Genomic DNA, 18,018 nt, shown 5'->3' with positions numbered 1-18,018 from the left:
CACAAGATGTGGTGGTTTTAAAAGACAGATATTAGACAAATTCATGGGTTGGTCTGCTAGCCACTAATAAAACTCTGAGTTTAATGGAGCCTCCCTATTCAGAGATACTCTACATCTGATTACCATGTACTGGGACAGACAACAAAGGAGGAGCGTGCCCTTCATGCTCTGCTTGTGAGCTTCTAGAAGCATCATGGCTGCTGGACACTGTTGGAAGGAAAATACTGTGCAAGACGGACCCTCTTGTCTGATGCAGCGATGCCGTTCATACGAGATGGTCCTCATGAGATGTTAAGACTCCCCTTTGACTGTGGAATTGTGGTTTCATTTGCTGTGGAGCCAGTTTCAGCCTCTTTTCTTCATGGCTCAGCTGACGGCCAGCTCCAACACAGCTGCCTCAGATGAGAGGGTCAGAGTGTGGCTTTCAGGCAGCAAACCGCAGGACGCCTTGTTCTATAAACGAAGCGCCCAGGTTTTGCTTTGCCTCTGGTACAGGGCTGCTCCCATCACATCCTGAGCCTCTGGGTGCCTTGGAAATGGAGTTCTCTTGGGAGGAGAAGTTCTGGGCCTGCCGCATTGTGACATCACCCTGGGTTCTGCCTGGCCTGTCTCTGGGCGGGGGGGGGGGGAGAAGGAGGGAGGGAGGAGACCTGCGGCCGGGTTTGCCTCGGCAGGGCCTCCAGCGTGGTGGCTTCTGCCAAAATGGGTCGCTTTGGAAGGTAATCTTGTGGGACAGGGGAGGCTTGCCCCTCCAGTGAGGAAGGCACCAAGTGGGGCATACACTGGCGAGGGGAGTTGGGGGCAACTCTTTCCTCCCCCTTCTCCACGGCTACCCTTCTGACATGTGCAGTTTTACAAGTTCGCATGCATCTCAGTTGCTTATGTTCCTACGATGATGCGAGGGGGGCAGGCCTTGTTGGCACCCCCTGGGGAAGAGTGGCAGCTCTCCCTGGCCCTCTCCTCCCCCACTTTTTCCCAAACTGTCCTGAGCTGGAGAGGCAGGAAAAGCGCCTGCCTCTCAGGAAGTGACTCAGCGTCTCAAATGCAAGCCTGCCCAGGGGAGTGTGCAGCGGAGGAAGAGTGCGGGGGGGGGGGAGGAATGGATTCTGACTTACACGCCCTCCTCCTTGGCCCCTTGTTGGTCTCCAGGAGTGATCACAGTCAAGATCCCACCCTGAGACCTGATGCTCACCCACTCCCAGCACTGGGGCAACCTCTGGTACCCCTCTTTCCCCACCCTTTACCCTCCGGAGACCTGAGTATTTTCCTCTACTGCAGGTCTGGGGCTTCGCAGCCTTCTCCAACTCCTCCATCTAAGCCTAAAGAGGAGAGGCGGGACACAAAGCTCAGGTGTGGATGGATTGGGGCCTGCCTGGGGGAAACATAGGCCCCCTGAACGTGGGTTGCCCTCGCTCTTGCCTCATGAAACATACAGGGGCCTCGTAGATGCCTGGCCGGTGCCAAACTAGTTCGCTTTTCCGGAGATAGAAGCAATCTCCCTCTGCCCCCTCCACATCCTTGACGTTTTGGGCTGGCCTTAGGGAGGGGCTCCTCACCCATAACACTCTGTGCTGGACACTTCATGTACTTGGCATGAACCTGAAATGGCTCCCCCCTAGAAATGGCAAAAATGATCCCCCCTTTCCCCATCTGATCCCCAAAAGCTGGCTGTTTTCTGGCTTCCGCTGGGAGACCTCTGTGTTTGTTTCCAGCAAATCTTTGGCTGGACAGGGTGCTCCATCCCCTGACCCTCCCAAGGACAAAGAGGAAAAGCATTCGACTCAGCTCAGGTGTGGATGGGTGTTTGGTTTGCGGGGGCAGGGAGTTATCACAGGCGGCGGGGGGGGGGAGCACAGAGCCGTTTAACTCCCCCTCCTGTAACACTCCCACCTTTGCTTGCATGGGTTGGCCTCACCTGTTCCCTTGTGCAATTTAGATTTCTGGAGATGGGGCAAATACCCCTTTTCCTACCCTGACCCTGATGTTTTGGGTTTGCTGAGACCCCGGGGGGGGCCTCCCTGTACCTCTTCCCCTTGGGAGACCAGAATGTGCTTCCCTTTGGCAGAATCTCGCTTGGGAAAAAAGCTCCGGCTCCTGACCCTCCTAAGAAACCTGAGGCAAAGCTGGCAGAGAAATCCAGGTGCGAATGAACTTGGGGGGGTGATTGGGGGCAGCGTAGCATCACTACTGTTGCTTTGCTGAGCTCTCCAAATGTGGGACTCTGCATCTCCCCACTGCAGGGGGTGGGAGCCGACTGTTCCCCACTTCACCGGCCTCTGCCTAAGAAGGCGGGGGTCCAGTTAGGAGTAGCTGAAGGTTTCTTTCTATAGCTTTGTGCATGAAGGGAAGGCACCCTGAATCTGTGTTGGAAGGGGATGTTTATACAAGTATTTTTCAACTGCTTTGAAAACTATCCAAAATGCATGGATGTCCCCCCCCCCGGAATATATGGAAATACCTTTTCCAGCTCCGTGCCTCTCTTGTCTCTTTGCAGAAAACAAAGACAAGCAGTGCAGCCAATCCCCCCCCCATTTTTGTTTTTACACAAATAGGAAAAAGTAACAGGGGAGCGGTCCTGAGCCACTGCAGCCATACCTGTTTGTCAGTTTCTCTCTTCTTGGGGCCCCTTTTATGCAGCCCCCCTCCCCCTCAGATGAAATGCTTCCAGCTCATAAGTCTGGAATTTGGGGAGTGTATGTTGGGAGGGGGGGCAGGGAAGAGTCCTTCCCTTGCTCACCACTTTCTGAGTACCTATTGACAGAATGGCTGTTTGGGGGAGGGGAAGAATGGAAGGAAGCTAGGAATGTCAGCCCTGGGAGGGGGTGGAGGGGCAGTTGTCCTTGCTTGTGCAGCAGGGTGGTGGTGGTGGTGGTTGGGGGGGGGCAGAGGCAGGATGTCTGTGGGCTCTTCCCAGTAACCAACCGCCTTGCATTCCACATTCTGTCTTGTCCTTCAGATCGACCCTTATATGGGCAAAGGCTGCTGTTTTGCCTCTCCCTCTCCCCGTCCCTGCCGGCTCCTTCCGGCTTTACAAGGCTCTCCTCAACCCTTCCAGGTGTTCCTTTTCTTCCTCCTTCTCCCAGTCATTGTGGGGGGGGGAGGTGCATCCCCCCCATTTACCAGTTTCTCCAAAGAGGAGAATGGAAAGGGTGTGTGTCTCATTTGCCTTTCACCTGGGACCTCCCTTGCGGGTTTTCCCAGTGATGGTTCCTCTCTGGGGCAGCCCCCATGAGGTGAGCTCCAGAGGTGATTTTTGGGGTGGGGGCCTGTTGCAGTGCTGTTGTGGCACTCTGTTACTGGGCCTTGGGATCTGGCAGCCGTGTTGGAGTGCAGAATAGCCTGGTTGCAACCCTCTCCTTGGGCATCACATCCACCCTTTGAAATCCTGATAAGTTCCCCCCCCCCCGTTGCCCCTTTTTTGTCTTCTATAAGAAGAAGCTAATGTGTCTCTCTTCCTCTCTGGGTTGTTCCCATGTAACATCGAGGAGAAACTGAGGCACAGGAAGTAAAGGGAGCAATCCAAACTGACTGGCTAGCAGTAGGACCCAGGAATCCTGTAGATCTTCCTCTTTCTCCCCTCTCTCCCCTCCCCCCCAAAAAAGTTATGAAAAGGAAGGTGGTTTCTGCTGTAACTGTGTGACCTGAGAGGCTTGGCCCGGCATTTCCAAATTGCATGCAACCTTCCTCGCCCTGCCCCATCTGCAAATGCTGCTCCATTTGTGGGCTAGCATGTGTGCATGAGAGAGAGAGAGAGAGAGAGACCTTTGCTCTGGACCCTGCAGCGTGTCCCCAAAATGCAAACAAACTTTTGAAAAGGAAAGGAGAGATGGCTGGTTGGAGAGCCAGGGATGATCAGAAAGAGAAAAAGCATCAGGGCAGTTTCACTAATGCCTGTGGGCAACTTCTGAGTGGGTTCAGTGCATCTCAAAGGATTCTGGGGAATCTGGTGTGGGGCACTCTGGGTAATGCTGAGGTTTCTCAAGCCATTTCTGGGGGATGTGCCCCAAGGAACACTGGCATTTGGAGATATATGCAAGGCTCAGTTAAAGTTTGACCCCAAACCATTTGGATTTCCGACAGTAAAACGCCTCCTCCCTCTTATGTACGGGAAGGACCATATTGCAGTGGTCAAGCAGCTGCCTTGAATGCAGAAGGTCCCGGGTTCAGGCCCCGGCATCTCCAGATAGGATTGGGAAAAGCTCCTGCCTGAAACCCCAGAGAACCACTCCCAGTCAGAGTAGGCAACACTGAGGTAGATGGACCAATGGCACACTGCAGCTTTGTAGGTACCTCTTGAGCCAGGTGAATAGCCGGCTCCACCTGGCTGGAGAATAGCTATGCAGGGACCTCAGTGACTGGGCTCTGTTGTTTCTCCTTTGTGGGTCCAGTCGCTGAGTAGCAGCGGTTATGAAGCCACAGTTTGGGACTTCTTCATTCTTGTGCAACGGTCTGCTGCCTTCTTCTTCTTCTTTTTGGTAAAGTGAGGTACTATCAGAAGCTTACGGTTTCCTACCTTGCATCATTGTAGCCGTGGTTAGATTGTGAAGTGACAGAGGACATGCAAGAATCAGACGTGACATGCAAACTCATCATTGGCTGCAGTTGTTACTCAACAGAAGTGGGGAGAGGGAGCTGATGTGGGTCAGACCTCTTCTCAACACACATACACCCAGCCCGGATGGACATTGCCTCTCTCTTTAGTTTTTATTAATGTGTCTGGCACTTTAGTGCACACAAACTGAAACCTGGGGGGTTATCTTTGCGCTCAGTTCCTGCTTGCTGGCTTCCCATAAGGGGCATCTGGTGGCCACTGTGAGAACAGGATGCTGGATGAGATCGGCCGCTGGCCTGATCCAGCAGGGCCTTCTTATGTTATTATTTGCCATGGGATGAAGCCAGGGTAGAGAGCTGGGCAGAATTGGGTATTTGCCACCAATAAATCAATCAGTTGCTTGAAATATGCAGCAATAATCTTTGTGCTCTGCTGCCTCCTCCTTTGCAAAACTCCCGCGCAGCAACTTGGTGTTGCTCCCATTTTTACAGATGAGGTTGGAAAGGGAGGGGGTGGAATTGCCCCAGGCCCAGCAGTGACAAAGGAAAGGCCTGAGCCAACTCTCTCACTTGGTCCCCTCCCCCACACCCAGTGTACTTAAGGCTGTGTGTAAACTGGTGCGTATATATATATATTCATTAAAGTTTTCAGCCGTGCCAATCTGAATTCTGTTTGGCTCCTGCCAGACAACATCTGTAGGGGATCCCTCGCTGGGCTGGGCATACTTTGTTCTCCAGTTTTTAATGATCTTGTGTAACTTATTCTAATGATATGCCAGGCGTGGGGAAGGACACGGAGCAAGGAGAGCACAGCCGCCCGGGCTGCGAGACTCTTGACCAGCCCTGCTTTGGCCTTCTGAGATGTTGGCAGGCGATTCCCATGCACCACGGAGCACTTCCTCAATCTGAATAGGATTATTAGAAACTTGTGCTCTCCCTCCCCCCCCAAAAAAGCTAAATTTCCAACGAGCTGAACTCGTCTATCTGGTCCTGCGTTTTACACGTCTTCTTTTTTGCCCTTGTGGAGTTGCAGCTGCACATTCCCAGCCCTGCTTAGGTCTAGAGTACTTGTGACAAATGCCTGCTCGCTGCTGCCACCTCTGCGTTTAACCTCCAAGACAGTGGCAGCTCCATCTTCCCTGGGCAGATTTGTTCCCTTGCTGAATTGCTCAGACGGCTGAGATTTGTCCTGATGTTGCACCTCTGCCTATTTTCTGTTTTTTTCTCTTTCTCCTCCCCCTGCTCCCATGAAGCAGCTGTTAGCAGCTGGGCCAGGCTCTGCCACAACCTGCCTGCAGTCTGGGCAGGAATTGCTGGCCTGGTGCGCCTTGTTTAGATTGAGGGAGTGGCTGCCTTTTCCGCTTCACCCTTTGTTGCCTGGAGAGAAGCTGAGCTGTGCTGGCACAAGAGCACGCGTGCGTGCGTGCGTGTGTGTGTGTGAGAGAGAGAGAGAGAGAGAGAGAGAGAGAGAGAGACTGAAAGGCCCCAGGAAGGGGGACCTAGCCAGGCTACTTGGTGGTGTCCAAGGTTACCTGGTGCAAATCTCCTCTCCTTGGCTGGTCTTGTCTTGTGTCTGCCAGACGTTTCTGGTGCTGATTTGGACAGGTTGGAACCCAGAGCAGCAGGCCGGGTGGCAGCCAGGATCCGCCTCCTCCTTTTAGAGACCTTAAGGAACAGCAGTCGTGGGCCTGTAGGCTTCCTCCATGCCTCCCCCCCCCACGGGGGTGATTTTGTTGATGCTGTTGCTGTGCCGCCCCTCTCTTTGCATGCTGCTCATATTGCCCAGCTGTACTTGTGTGTGCATACTTCAGATAGTGAGAGCCCCCACCCCATCCTTGCCACTTCTGCTGCTTTTCCTGTTTTGCCAGGTGTTGCCACTCTTTGAGCACCCTTGTCCTAGGAGAGGAGAACTTGCCTGGCGGCTTTTTGTGTGTTGGGGGAGGGGAGAAGAGAGAGAGAGAGATGGGAACAGGCTGGGCTGTGTGGTGGTCCACATGTCTGTGGTTCTGTACTAGTGCTGAATCTGCCACCTGGCATTCAGTTTGACCTCTTGAAAGATCTTCAGCCATTATCCTCTTTCCTACCTCCCTGCCCCCAAACCAAACTTCTAGTCCTCAGCAGTATGTGTTTGTGTGTGGAAACTTTTCAGATGTATGCTCCTCCAATTTCCCCAGCATAACCCTTTTGCTTTTTCCAAATGGACTGGCAGGCCTGAACCATGTGAGCAGATTAAATTGCAAACACCTTTTAAAATTTGCATAATTCAGCCTCACCATAGAATTTGGGCTTCCTGGTTGCAGGTCTTCCGTAGATAAGATCTAATTTTGCATAGACTCTACAGAGTCCTTTGTGTACATTCATGCCTCCACATATTCCTACTCCCCCACCCTCCTTGCAAATTTTAATTTAGATTTTGGAACACCTTATGACTACTAACCATTTCTGAAGCATGTTTTAATCTACAGAGTGATTTATAGGGACCGCTGCATTTCCTCTGTGCAGTAAGCCATTTTGCAGATGGGGTAACTGAGGCGGTACACAGTAAGACAGAGGGACTTGTCCATTGTCCAGTCCGTGCATCTCTTGCTGAAGTTGGACTGGAGTGTGTGTGTGTGAAGGGACATTGACGCTGCACGTTAATGCACACTCTTTCTCTGGAAGTGTGAGCGAGTTTAGCACCCCGGTGTTGAGTGTCAGCTTGGCTGGGGTTCCAATGTGTGGTGGTTTCCGTGGGCCATCAGTTTCCTCTTGCGGAACTCCCTGGATTAAGCGATAGCAGCATGTGGTTGCTCCTGCAGCAGTGAACTGTTGGGGCTTGCAACAGGAGCTAGCCGAGGGTTAGGGAGTGTGAACTGAGTGTGAATGTGCTCCAAGAAGGTCCTTCTGCACCCCTGCCCAGGGCATTCTCTGCCCACCCCAAGACGTGTGCATTGTGTGGGAAAGATGGTTCGTTGTTCTGGGAAGGAAAATTCTGTCACATGCCTCGTTTGACAAATGCTCAGTGTGACCCTGCGTGTGCTGTGGGCCAGTGCAGCATGAACGGGGAAAGTGGAGGCGGCTGGGGTCTTTAATAGCCCTTCCTCTTCCTCAAGTACCTCAATGCCATTTTGCCTTGCCCATCTGAATGCACCTGAAGGCATGGTCCAAGCTCAGATAGCAACTCTGGGCCTATTCCAGAGCTCAAGACAGGAAGCCCTGTTAAGCTAGGGATGGGGACCCTGTGGGGCCCTCCAGACATTGTTGGAGGTCAACTCCCAGCAGCCAGCATGGCCAGTGGTCAGGGAAGATGGGAGCTGTAGTCCAGCAACAACAGGGGATGACAGGTGCTCCATCCCTGTGTTAGATTCTATGTGCAGAGCCACAGTACAAACTTACTTATCACCAAGATGCTCAGGATAATGCTTCCTCACTTCTTTCCCCCTTCATCTGCCACAACAACCACCCTGTGAGGTAGGTTGTTGTTGTTGTTAATAATAATAATATTCATTAGTCGCTTTTTCCCCAAAAAGGAACTCAAAGCGACTTACAAAAAAAAACGGTGCTCAAAGTGCCTTACAATAAAAGCAAACAACAATTACAAAAACACTTTCATAATTTCTCAGGTTAGGCTGAGAGAGAGTGACTGGCTCAAGGTGAGCCAAGGAGCCTTATGGCAGAGCAGTGGTTTAAACCATAGACCACCTTGGTCAAAGTCCAAAACCCTATTCGTGTGTCTGAGCCTCATTCTCCAAATCTTATCTATGGCCAGAAGTTCGGTGGCTCCAGTGGGGGTGTTGGACTTAAATATACACACTTTTAGCTGGCTTGTGGCAGTCTTGCTTCTCCTGTCTTGGGGAAGTTTGAGTGAGCTAGGTCTTGTCTTGAACAGGCAGACGTGCAACAGGGGCACCTTTTTAATCAATGGCAAGGTAACCTGTACCTGTTGGGTTCCTGCTATTCAAGTCAGAGTTTGAGGAGTAGGGAAAGGTGGAGGTGGGCAAAGAAGCCCAATTTCCACAGGGCAGTTTCCACGTTCTCCAGAGACGGGCTTGCACTTACACGCCCCCTCCCCCACCTGGCCCCTGAGGACCCATATAAGGCCTGCCCTCTGGGGAATCCAGGCAGAGGGGCTGGGAAAATGCTCCCCTCTGCCAAAGCGCATTTCTCTTGCATGTTGTTTGAGGCGTCTGTGACTTGATGCTTTGCAGAACTTTCCATCCACCCAGATGTAGGCCACATGTCAGGGGTACTGGCGATCTTGCAGTGTGTCACTTCTTTCTGAAATCCATCAAAGCAGCAGGGCCTAGACTGGGGGTTGCTGTCTTTTTTCCCTAGCCCTGCTCCTCTGCCTTTAACTGTGATCGGATGCACAGCAATGGAGAGTGGGTTTTTTGAGGGGAAGTGGCAATTTTCCCAGCAAAGAGAAGGAGGTGGGAAGGGGGAAGTGGCAGCTGATAAATATCTGCATGTCTGGCTGCAGAGGAGAAGAGCCAGTTAAAAAAAATAAAAAGGTGGCAACTCTGAGAGCAGGTGGTTAGAAGTTGGAGGCCACAATTTGTGAATATCAGGAGGGGTTCTCAAGCAACAGGACATTTTCTGTGCTGTTCCTCCCCCCCCCCAATTCTGAAACTCAATTCTGAATGATATCAGGCAATCCCCATCTCTGGTTTCTTTTAAATGGGTGTTAAAGACTCTTAACTGTGGTTTTTATGGGTTAACATAGGATGCTGGATGTCAGGTTGCCATTTTAAAAGGGCAATTTCGTTTTCTGTGGCTTCATATTTTTGGATGTAATTGGATAGCTGAAGTGTTTTAAATGGTTTCTTGTTATGACTTTGAGCCCATCACAGTCTCTGCCTACCTACCTCACAGGGTTTTTGTGAGGATTAGATGCGGAATGGGAGAACCATGTATGCCACCTTGACCTCCTTGGAAGAAAATGGGACAGAAGTGTAGTAAATATGTTCATTTGATTGTAAACTGCTTTGAGAGGCAGTCTGGCCTGAAAAGCAATGCTTCTAGATAAATAAATACTGCAGTCCACCACTCCCAAAATTTTAAAACTGCCAACTTTTTAAAAAAGTTGTCTTCTTTTAATATGTTTTTTAAGATGTTTTGCTTAATATATTTTAAAGTCTGTTTTTAAGATGTTTTAGAGTGGTTTTAGTGTTTGGTGTCCTGGGCTCCTTCTGGTAGGAAGGGTAGGATATAAATCTAATAAGTAAATAAACAAATAAAACTTTTCCCTCTCTTTTTTTAAATTGTAAATTTCATATCAACATATGAGAGAATACAGAGTTTTATGCAGATTTGTAAAATGGGCAGATGCAATTTGCATAATGCCAGGGTAACATTTTGTGTGTGTGGGGGGGGGGAGGTTCCACGCTGCATTGTACAAACTATGATGCTAAATTTGATTGTATTGACAGAAGGGGATGGGAGGGATGTTGAGATGTTGCTCCTTTCTGTGTGTGTGTGTGTGTGTGTGTGTGTGTGTGTGTATCTGTGTCCTGGCTTAGCCTCACTCTCCTCACCTGTGCCCCCTCCCTGGTTCTCTTCCCCCACCCCCAACCCAGCGAGTCGGTTGTCTGCACCACTCGAGCAACTGTGATGCTGTATGACGATGCCAACAAGAAATGGGTGCCGGCGGGGAGTGGGCCCCAGGCCTTCAGCCGCATCCAGATCTACCACAGCCCCATCAACAACACATTCAGGGTGGTGGGGCGCAAGATGCAGCCAGACCAACAGGTAACGCCCCCCCCAAAGACGGGTGCTAGAAGGGTGGGGTTGGGTGGGAAGGAGGTCTGTCCTGAGGATAGAGCATCTTCACTGTCACCATAACAACTATCCTGGCATTGGGTACCCAAAGACCTGCTTGCCCTTCTGGAAATGTGGGGTGCCCAGTTCTCTGCCTGTAGCTGCCCCTGATTGCCCTAGGAGGTCACTGTGGCATGGATGACTGGGAGGAACCCCCTCCCTCACGTCCTCCTTACTTGCGCTCTTATTTCAACTTCCTTCGTATTCCTCCCTTACAAAATAAAATAACTGAAATGGCGGCACAACCTCAAAACCAAGGCAGCCTTGCTTGCCTCTCAGGTTGCATGGAAAGGGCTGGGCAAACTCCGGAAAAAAGGGTTGGATTGTCCCCAGAAAGGGATCAACTTGTGTGCCAGGCAAGCCCCTTGGGGGGGGGAGTTCTAAGAATGGGCAGCACCCCAGAGAAGGCCCTTTTGCCAGTCACCATCTGCCTCTTCTCTGAAAGCATTGGCACCCAGAGGAGGGCGTCCAAAGATCCTGCCCCTCTCCCACAGGTGGTCTCTTCTCATCCATTATCCATGTCTGCTTAGTCAAGTCTTCCCCCAACCTGGTGCCCTCCGGCTGTTGTGGACTGCAGTTCCCATCAGCCCCATTACCATATGGCTATGCTGGCTGGAACTGATGGGAGTTGTAGTCCAAGGGCAGCACGGTGGGAAGCCTGGCTTAATTTAACCGCTGCTTCTCTTTCTCCCCCTCCCCACCCTCAAAGGTGGTCATTAACAGTCCAATAGTGAAAGGGCTGAAATACAACCAGGCCACACCCAACTTTCACCAGTGGCGTGATGCCCGCCAGGTCTGGGGGCTCAACTTTGGCACCAAAGAGGACGCTGGCCAGTTTGCTGGTGGAATGATGCACGCCCTGGAGATGCTGGATTCAGGTGAGGAGGAGGGCCGCATTATTGTTGTTGTTGTTGTTGTTGTTATCTGATTTATATCCCGCCCTTCCTCCCAGCAGGAGCCGCATGTGATGATGCCCCTGGGAGAATGAAAATGGGGTGGGTGGGGTACAGACCCTTTGGGCCTCTGTGTTGGGAGTGCAGGGTGGGGTCCTCTAGCTGAGGGGTTGCCAGTTGGATGCAAGGGAAGGCCTTACAGTTGGTGAGAATCTGTTCTTGGAGGAGCACAGTTGGATCAAAAGAGAAATCTTGGGGGGGATCTGATATTTGTTATTGCACCCCTTCGTCCAAGGAACCCAAAGTGACATACACAGTTCTGCACCTCCCTGTTTTATCCTCACAACAACCCCTGTGAGGTAGGTTTGGTTAAGAGACAGTGACTAGCCCATGGTCGGCCAGTGAGCTTCACGGCCAAGTGGGGATTTGAACCTTCATCTCCCAGGTCAGACACTTTAACCATTAGATCATCCTGGCTCTTGCTCTATCCTCAGTAGGACTTTTTGTCTGCATGAGATTCTGTTCTGGGTGTGCCTCTTGGTCAGAATCCCAGAGCAGTGACGTGCAGGGACACAACGGGCATTCTCATCCGAGAGCTGGTCATTCTACTGACCTCCTTGTTGTGCCCGTTAAAACATTCATAGCCTGTTTTGGAAAACTTTTGTGAATTTTATGGAAAGGCAGGGTATAAATGGAGTGAAAAACAATAGGTCTAACATCTTGTGAGGTGGACCAAAATGGCAGCAGACATTGTGTGAATATTGGGTGGGTTGGGGGGGGGTCCCCAAGGATGGAGGTGCTTCTGGTATGTCCAAGGCCAAAGGGGTGAATCCCAGAGCTGGGAGACAGAGGTCCTGTCCAGGATGAGGGTGCTTTGACTGCTCAGCCTTTAACTCAAGAGGGAGAAGGGTAGGACTGCTGAGCTGGTGTTTTGGCCTGACGCAAACACACACACAAAACCAAGTTGTCTCCATTTCATCCCCCAAGGAAACTCTGCACCACCTCGGCCCATCCAAAACGGCCCCTCTGCAGACGAAGTCGCGGAGCAACAGAAAAGGTACTTGATGCTCTGTGGACCTTCCTGCGGAAAATGTCCCCCTTGCTGAAATCCTGCTTCTTCATAGTTTGCTGTCCTGTCCTTTTTGTGGGACTTCAGCTACTCCAGTTTCGGGCCAAGAACATCCTTCACTAGCCATGCTGGCTGGCACTGATGGGAGTTGTCGTCCAAAACATCTGGACAGCACCAGGTTGGCAGAGGCGGGCCAAGGCAATGTCCTTGGTACTGTACACACAAATGATTCAGTCAGAAGGGGGGGATCACAGCGACTGTTTCCAGGCTTGCAGGATCAATGCGGTGTGTGTGTGTGTGGGTATTTTTCTTCTTTTACTATTGTCACATTTCCCCCCTCACCTGATAATTTTAAGGGAGAGGGAGAAAGGTTTGAGAGGGGGGAGTTTGCATCTTATTTGAGGTTTTTCAAAAACATGCTGCAGATTTTTGCCTTCCTACAAATCCTGGTGAGGCTGCGGTTGCCGGCATTCCCATTTTACAGACAGCACAAACTGAGGCTGTGAAAGAGCTGGCCTGTCCGAGGCCACCCAGATGAGTCTGCTGGGTGAGGTGGGACTGAATGGAGTCCCCCCCCCCCCGTCCAACTGTTTCCATCCCACTTTTTCTTTTCCTTCCCTCGGTCCCGAGTGTGAATGTCACTTGGCTGGGAAGGAAGGGAAGGGGCGTGGCTCAGGGGTAGCGCATCTGTTTTGCAGGCAGAAAGTGACAGGTTCCCTCCCCGACGGCATCTCCAGGTAAGGCTGGAAGAGAGCCCTGTCCGGAACCCTGGAGAGCCTCTGCCTGTCGGTGTTGACAGTATTGAGCTAGATGCCCAACGGTCCTACTCGCTATAAGGAAGCTTCCTTGGGGGGCGGGGGTTGTTAAGTGTTTCCTTGAGCAGCCAAGGGTAGGCACGCTCAGCTTAGCTGCTAATCGGCTTGTGAGGCCGTTGGGATCAGCAGCCTGCCGGCTGTCTCCATTCCATGTTCTCCGGGGCTTCTGCCGCCCTCAGCGTGCCCGGATCCCCACTGCTGGGGGCCACCCCGACCTCGGCCTCTCCCTTCCTCTCACCATGTGTGGCTTTACAGTGTCGGGGATCCTCGGCCCCATTGTGCCAGAGCCTCCGCCCAAGTGAGTGGCACCTCCTGCAGGGATAAGGGTCGGGCCCTGGAGAACGGCTGTGGGCGGGATTCGTCCTGCCAGCCCCTCTTCTCCATCCTGACACTGTGAACTGACAGCCTCTGTTTCTTTTTCTCTCCTCTTCCCACCCCCCAAATCCAGGCAGCAACAGCTAGAGAAGGAGCTGCAGGAGCAAGCGGAGCGGGAGCGGAGGGCGGCCCTCTCAGGTGGGTTCCTTGGGGGGGGAGGGCAGCGCCCAACCAGCGGCTGCTGCCTTGGGGTGTGTGCAGGGGAGGGTTGCCAGCTTGCCCTGAGGTTTTGCAGCCCCCATGTGACCCTCAGCCTGGCTTTGGCAAAGTTCTCCCCAAGCATTGGCAGACCCTGGCACGACCTGTCCTGCAGTGGACGGAATGAGGCTGGCCCGCCTGAGAGCGCTTGAGGAATAAACCGTTGTTTTAGTGGGGACTAGCGCAGCCAGGCTGGGGATTTGGGGTGGAGGGGGAAGGGGCAGAGAGGGTGTTCTCCTAAACGGCCAAGGGGTGTTCTGGGGTTAAGGGCCCCTTTGCCCCCTGCTTGTGTGTGCAGCAGGGCCGGCAGTGATTTGGGGGCCCAGTTCCCACCCCCTGCATGCACCCCCACATTCCATTTCTTGTCTCAGCACCTGCAGTGACCCCTTCAGGAGGAGGCCCTCCGCCCCCACCAGGACCGCCACCGGCGCCGCCATGCCCACCCCCGGGCCTGCCCCCAGGACCTCTGGGCCCACCACCAGGAGCACCAGCAGGACCGCCACCCCCTCCAGGGCCTCCCCCACCTCCCGGCCCGCCGCCCTCGGGGGGGGGTCCTCCCCCAGCGCCGCCCCTCCCTCCTCCCCAGGGCCCTGCCGGAGGAGCTGGTCCACCCTCCGGCTTGGCTGCTGCTCTCGCCGGGGCGAAGCTCAAGAAGGTTGGCAAGGTGAGGCGCAGAGGGGAGAGGATGGAGGGCACGTACAGATGACAGCAGATGAGCCTAGACTTCGGGAGGGGAAGGAGGGGGGATTGGTTAAGAGTGTGAGAACTTGCCGGCAGTTGGGTGTGTGGCAGGATGGGAGCTCAGCCCCATTCTCTCCCCCTGCTCCCTCCCTTGTCTGTCTCCCCCAGTAGTGTAGTGGTGAATTCAGGGTCCCTTCATGATGGTCACAGCTACGCCCCTTCCCCTCCCTCTCCTTTTTTTTGCAGCTGGGTTGAGAATGTGATCCTTGTTAATGCCTTCACCCACCACAACAGATGTTCCTCGGAGCCAATAAGCATGAAAGAGAAATGTGCTTGCTGCTGAGAAGAGTCTTCTCAGTGGCTGACTTGCCTCCTTTCTCTCTGATGGGCTCCAAGCAGCAGGAAAGGACAAGGAAGCATGTGAGAAGACTCTTAGTAGCTGACACTCCCTTTCATGCTGATTGGCTTATAGGATGCGGGAGTCTCAGAGATGTTGCTGGGAGCCCGCTTCTAAAAAAGGAAGGGGTCTAAGAGCCCCCCCCCGAGACCCTGGATGACTACACCCCTGGACTCCCCATGGGAGCAAGGAAGAAGTCTGAAGCCTTTCTCTCTTCCCCCCCCACCCCGTGTGAATGATGGCATCCCTTGCCCATATATGGGTAGGAGCTGAGTGCACAAACCACAGCTGGGAAACTGCCAGTGGGGTCCAAGGGCAACCCCACCCCAATCTTGCAACAATTCGGTCCCACAAAGATTTCCTTTGGTGAAGACGAACATGAAGGGTGTGTGTGTGTTTAGCTCTCCAAAAGCATCCTCCTTTGTGGGCAGGAGGTGGTGGTGAAGCAGGCATGAGCTAGGGGGGCCTTTGCCAACTGGCGCCCTCCCAGGTGTTCTGGACCACAACGCACATCAGCCCCAGCCGGCACTGCTGAGCTGGTGGGAGTTATAGTCCAAAATATCAGGAGGGCGCCAGGTTGGTGACGGCTGAGCTAGAGAGAGAGAGAGATTCCTGAGCTCCCCCTCTATCCACGCAGCTAAATTGGGGCGAGGGGAGAGCAACCTAGTGTGTTTGCTTTAATGCTTCCTGTTCTTCCCTGTTCCACAGGAGGAGGGGCCAAAGGCTGCACCTGGGGCTGCCCCCCCACCAAGTGGGCCAGGCGGGGGAGGGCTCATGGAGGAAATGAGTGCCATGTTGGCGCGGCGGTGAGTGTGACTCGGCCTTGGGGAGGGGGCAGGGGAACGCATTAGCAGGGAGAAGGGGGACGCTGGAGCCCAGCGGTAGCATATCTGCTTTGCACGTGAGAGGTCCCAGGTTCAACCCTCGGTATCTCCAGATAGGCCTGGGAGATGCTCCCTGCCTGAAATCCTGGAGAGCCGCTGCCAGTTAGTGTAGACAGTACTGAGCTAGATGGACCAATGATCTGATTAAGCAGCTTTCTATGTTCCTATTTAAATCCATTCTTCAGAACTATGGGGACTAGAATCTTGCTTTAAAAAAAAAGAAAAGGAAAAGATCATAGCTCTTTAGGTTTGCACGCAGAAGGCCCCAGGGTCAATACCTGGCATCTCCAGGTAGGGTTGGGAATGTCCCCTATCTGACATCCTGGAGAGCTGCTGCCAGTCAGTGCGGACAATATTGAGCCAAAGGATTCCTGTGTTTAGCATGGCACATTCACTGAACACCACAAGTTTTTCCTTGTGCCCCAGAGCAGCTCAAAAGGAGACTGGCTGGCCAGCCCATAGCCCAATAGCAGGGCATGTGTGTTACATGCAAACCGCTCAGTTCAGGGATGCATTCAACCAGCCAAAAACACCCAAGGGTGCAAAGCAGGGCCAAGGAGGAAGTGGTGTGGCCCTGGGAGACTCCTGAGGGCCAGACACAGAAGCCTGGAGGGCCTGAGTTTCCCCACACCTGTGTTAAATGGACAAATTGCCTGAGCCCATATAAGCAGTGGAGAGGAGCGGCTCTGATGTCAGTGGGGCAGTGAATCCGCTCCGGCTTTTAGCTCGGCCTCTCAAGGAGCTGTCCAAGATGCTGAAAGCCTCGGACCAAGACCCGGAGTGGATTCCCTGCCCCACTGACATCGGAGCCACCAGTCTCCACTGCATACAAGGCGGCTTCCTCTCCTCAAACTGGCTCATGGGATACGTGTCTGGGCCTATCTGCCACATGTGCTTCAAACTGTGCTTTGGTTATGCAGAGCCCCCCCCCTCACCAGCTCCAAACATTTTTGCTTTGGTGGGGGCAGCTCCAGATAATCCAAATTAAATACAGCCTCTTGCTGGGCCCAGGTGTGGGGAGCGCTTTGGCCCTCCAGATGTTGCTGAGCGACAGCCCCCATCACACCTGGCCGTTGGCCACCCTTGCTGGGGCTGATGGGAGTTGTAGTTCAGCAGCACCTGGAGGGCCAGAGCACTCCCCACGCCTGACTAGGCTCACACCCTCTCGGCCTTGGGAATAAGGTGGGAGAATGGTGCCAAAGGCATGTTGTCCTTTTTGGGTGCACAGCTGCATGTCATGCGGGCTCTTGCAACATGGTGCCCCAAGCGTAACCCCTTTCTGTCTCTTCCTCTCCCCTCCCCGCCCCCCCAGGAGGAAGGTTGCAGAGCAGGGTGAGAAGCCCATTCCAAAGAAAGAGGAAGGTCCCACGAACGTAAGAACCTGGCGCCCCTCCCTGCCCAGACTCCCCCAGCGTGTCATATGAGAGCCAAACATTTTGAAACACGGTTCCAAATGTCTCGAAGGCTGAAGAGGCTGAAGCCTCCCCAGCGCCAGAAACTGCCACCGCTGGTGCTGGTGGTGACCAGAAGGGGGTCAAGGCGTGGTTTGCGTTGCTGGAAGAGGCCTCCCTCCCGCCCTTCTCCCCCACCCCCAGACCAACCGATCTGGCCGTCATTCATTTGTTTCGCATGTGAAATCCATTCCTTCAAGTGCACTGTTGTGTACCTCCTGCTTGTTCCAATATGGGGTTATACAGGACACTTTCCCACGGATGGATTGTGTCCCTTGGCGGTTCAGGCCTGCTTGGAATCTTGGCACCTGCACTTTGCTGCCCCCCTGTAATCCTTGTCTAGTGGCTGGGCCATAGGGCTGCTTTGCCATTAATTAATTAACTAATTAATTAATTAATTAATATTCCCCCTCACTCCCAGAAGAAGCCCAGGGTGGCTTCTGAGTGAACTGCACACATAGTTGTCCGTTTGCCTGCTTTGGGCTTGCAGTGGGCTGGCTGCTGTACAGAATCCGTTAAAAACCCGCTAAGATGGCTGATGTATCAATGCAGACTCCCCCCCCCCATTTTTCTTTGCTGCTACCGAAACCCCAGGGTTCTGTTCTCCTTTTTCATTGGAGGGAGGGGCTGGGTAGGTGAAGCTTTTGACTTTTCGACAGAGAGACAGATAGATATATCATTTCCACCTTTTTTTATCCCGCAGCAAGACGACACAGAAGCCACTGGTGCCAAAACCACAGGTAGGCGGAAGGGGTGAGGAGGCGCTGGGTGCTGGGCTGTGCCCAGGGCTTCCGTGCTAGAAGCTCATCCGGGGAGGTTGCCATCCTGCGTTGAAAGGAATACTGTGCTGTGCTGGAGGGGTCTGGGCATGGAATGGCAACACCCCGGGAGAGTTACAAGGCTGTGCA

General features: G+C 53.2%; 1 protein-coding gene across 2 annotated transcripts in view; it reads left to right on the top strand.

Moving 5' to 3' along the window:
* VASP (vasodilator stimulated phosphoprotein) overlaps positions 1 to 18,018 on the top strand; it is a 31,886-nt gene that overhangs the window by 6,472 nt on the left and 7,396 nt on the right. The window contains exons 1-10 of one of the 2 annotated variants that reach the window (XM_061597969.1): positions 1,579 to 1,790; positions 2,066 to 2,140; positions 10,107 to 10,278; positions 11,057 to 11,225; positions 12,228 to 12,297; positions 13,573 to 13,637; positions 14,069 to 14,361; positions 15,484 to 15,581; positions 16,972 to 17,032; positions 17,814 to 17,850. In XM_061597969.1, coding sequence (XP_061453953.1) covers positions 1,594 to 1,790; positions 2,066 to 2,140; positions 10,107 to 10,278; positions 11,057 to 11,225; positions 12,228 to 12,297; positions 13,573 to 13,637; positions 14,069 to 14,361; positions 15,484 to 15,581; positions 16,972 to 17,032; positions 17,814 to 17,850 — 1,237 coding nt within the window. In that variant the 5' untranslated portion in view covers positions 1,579 to 1,593. Of the gene's footprint in view, positions 1 to 1,578; positions 1,791 to 2,065; positions 2,141 to 10,106; positions 10,279 to 11,056; positions 11,226 to 12,227; positions 12,298 to 13,572; positions 13,638 to 14,068; positions 14,362 to 15,483; positions 15,582 to 16,971; positions 17,033 to 17,813; positions 17,851 to 18,018 lie in introns of those variants that run through there. The other variant, XM_061597970.1, reaches the window with a different exon arrangement.

Source organism: Rhineura floridana, chromosome 15 (genome assembly GCF_030035675.1).
Source record: "Rhineura floridana isolate rRhiFlo1 chromosome 15, rRhiFlo1.hap2, whole genome shotgun sequence".
Classification (NCBI taxonomy): Eukaryota; Metazoa; Chordata; class Lepidosauria; order Squamata; family Rhineuridae; genus Rhineura; species Rhineura floridana.
Note: the sequence above shows the minus strand (reverse complement) of the source record. Positions and strands in the feature narration are given on the sequence as shown.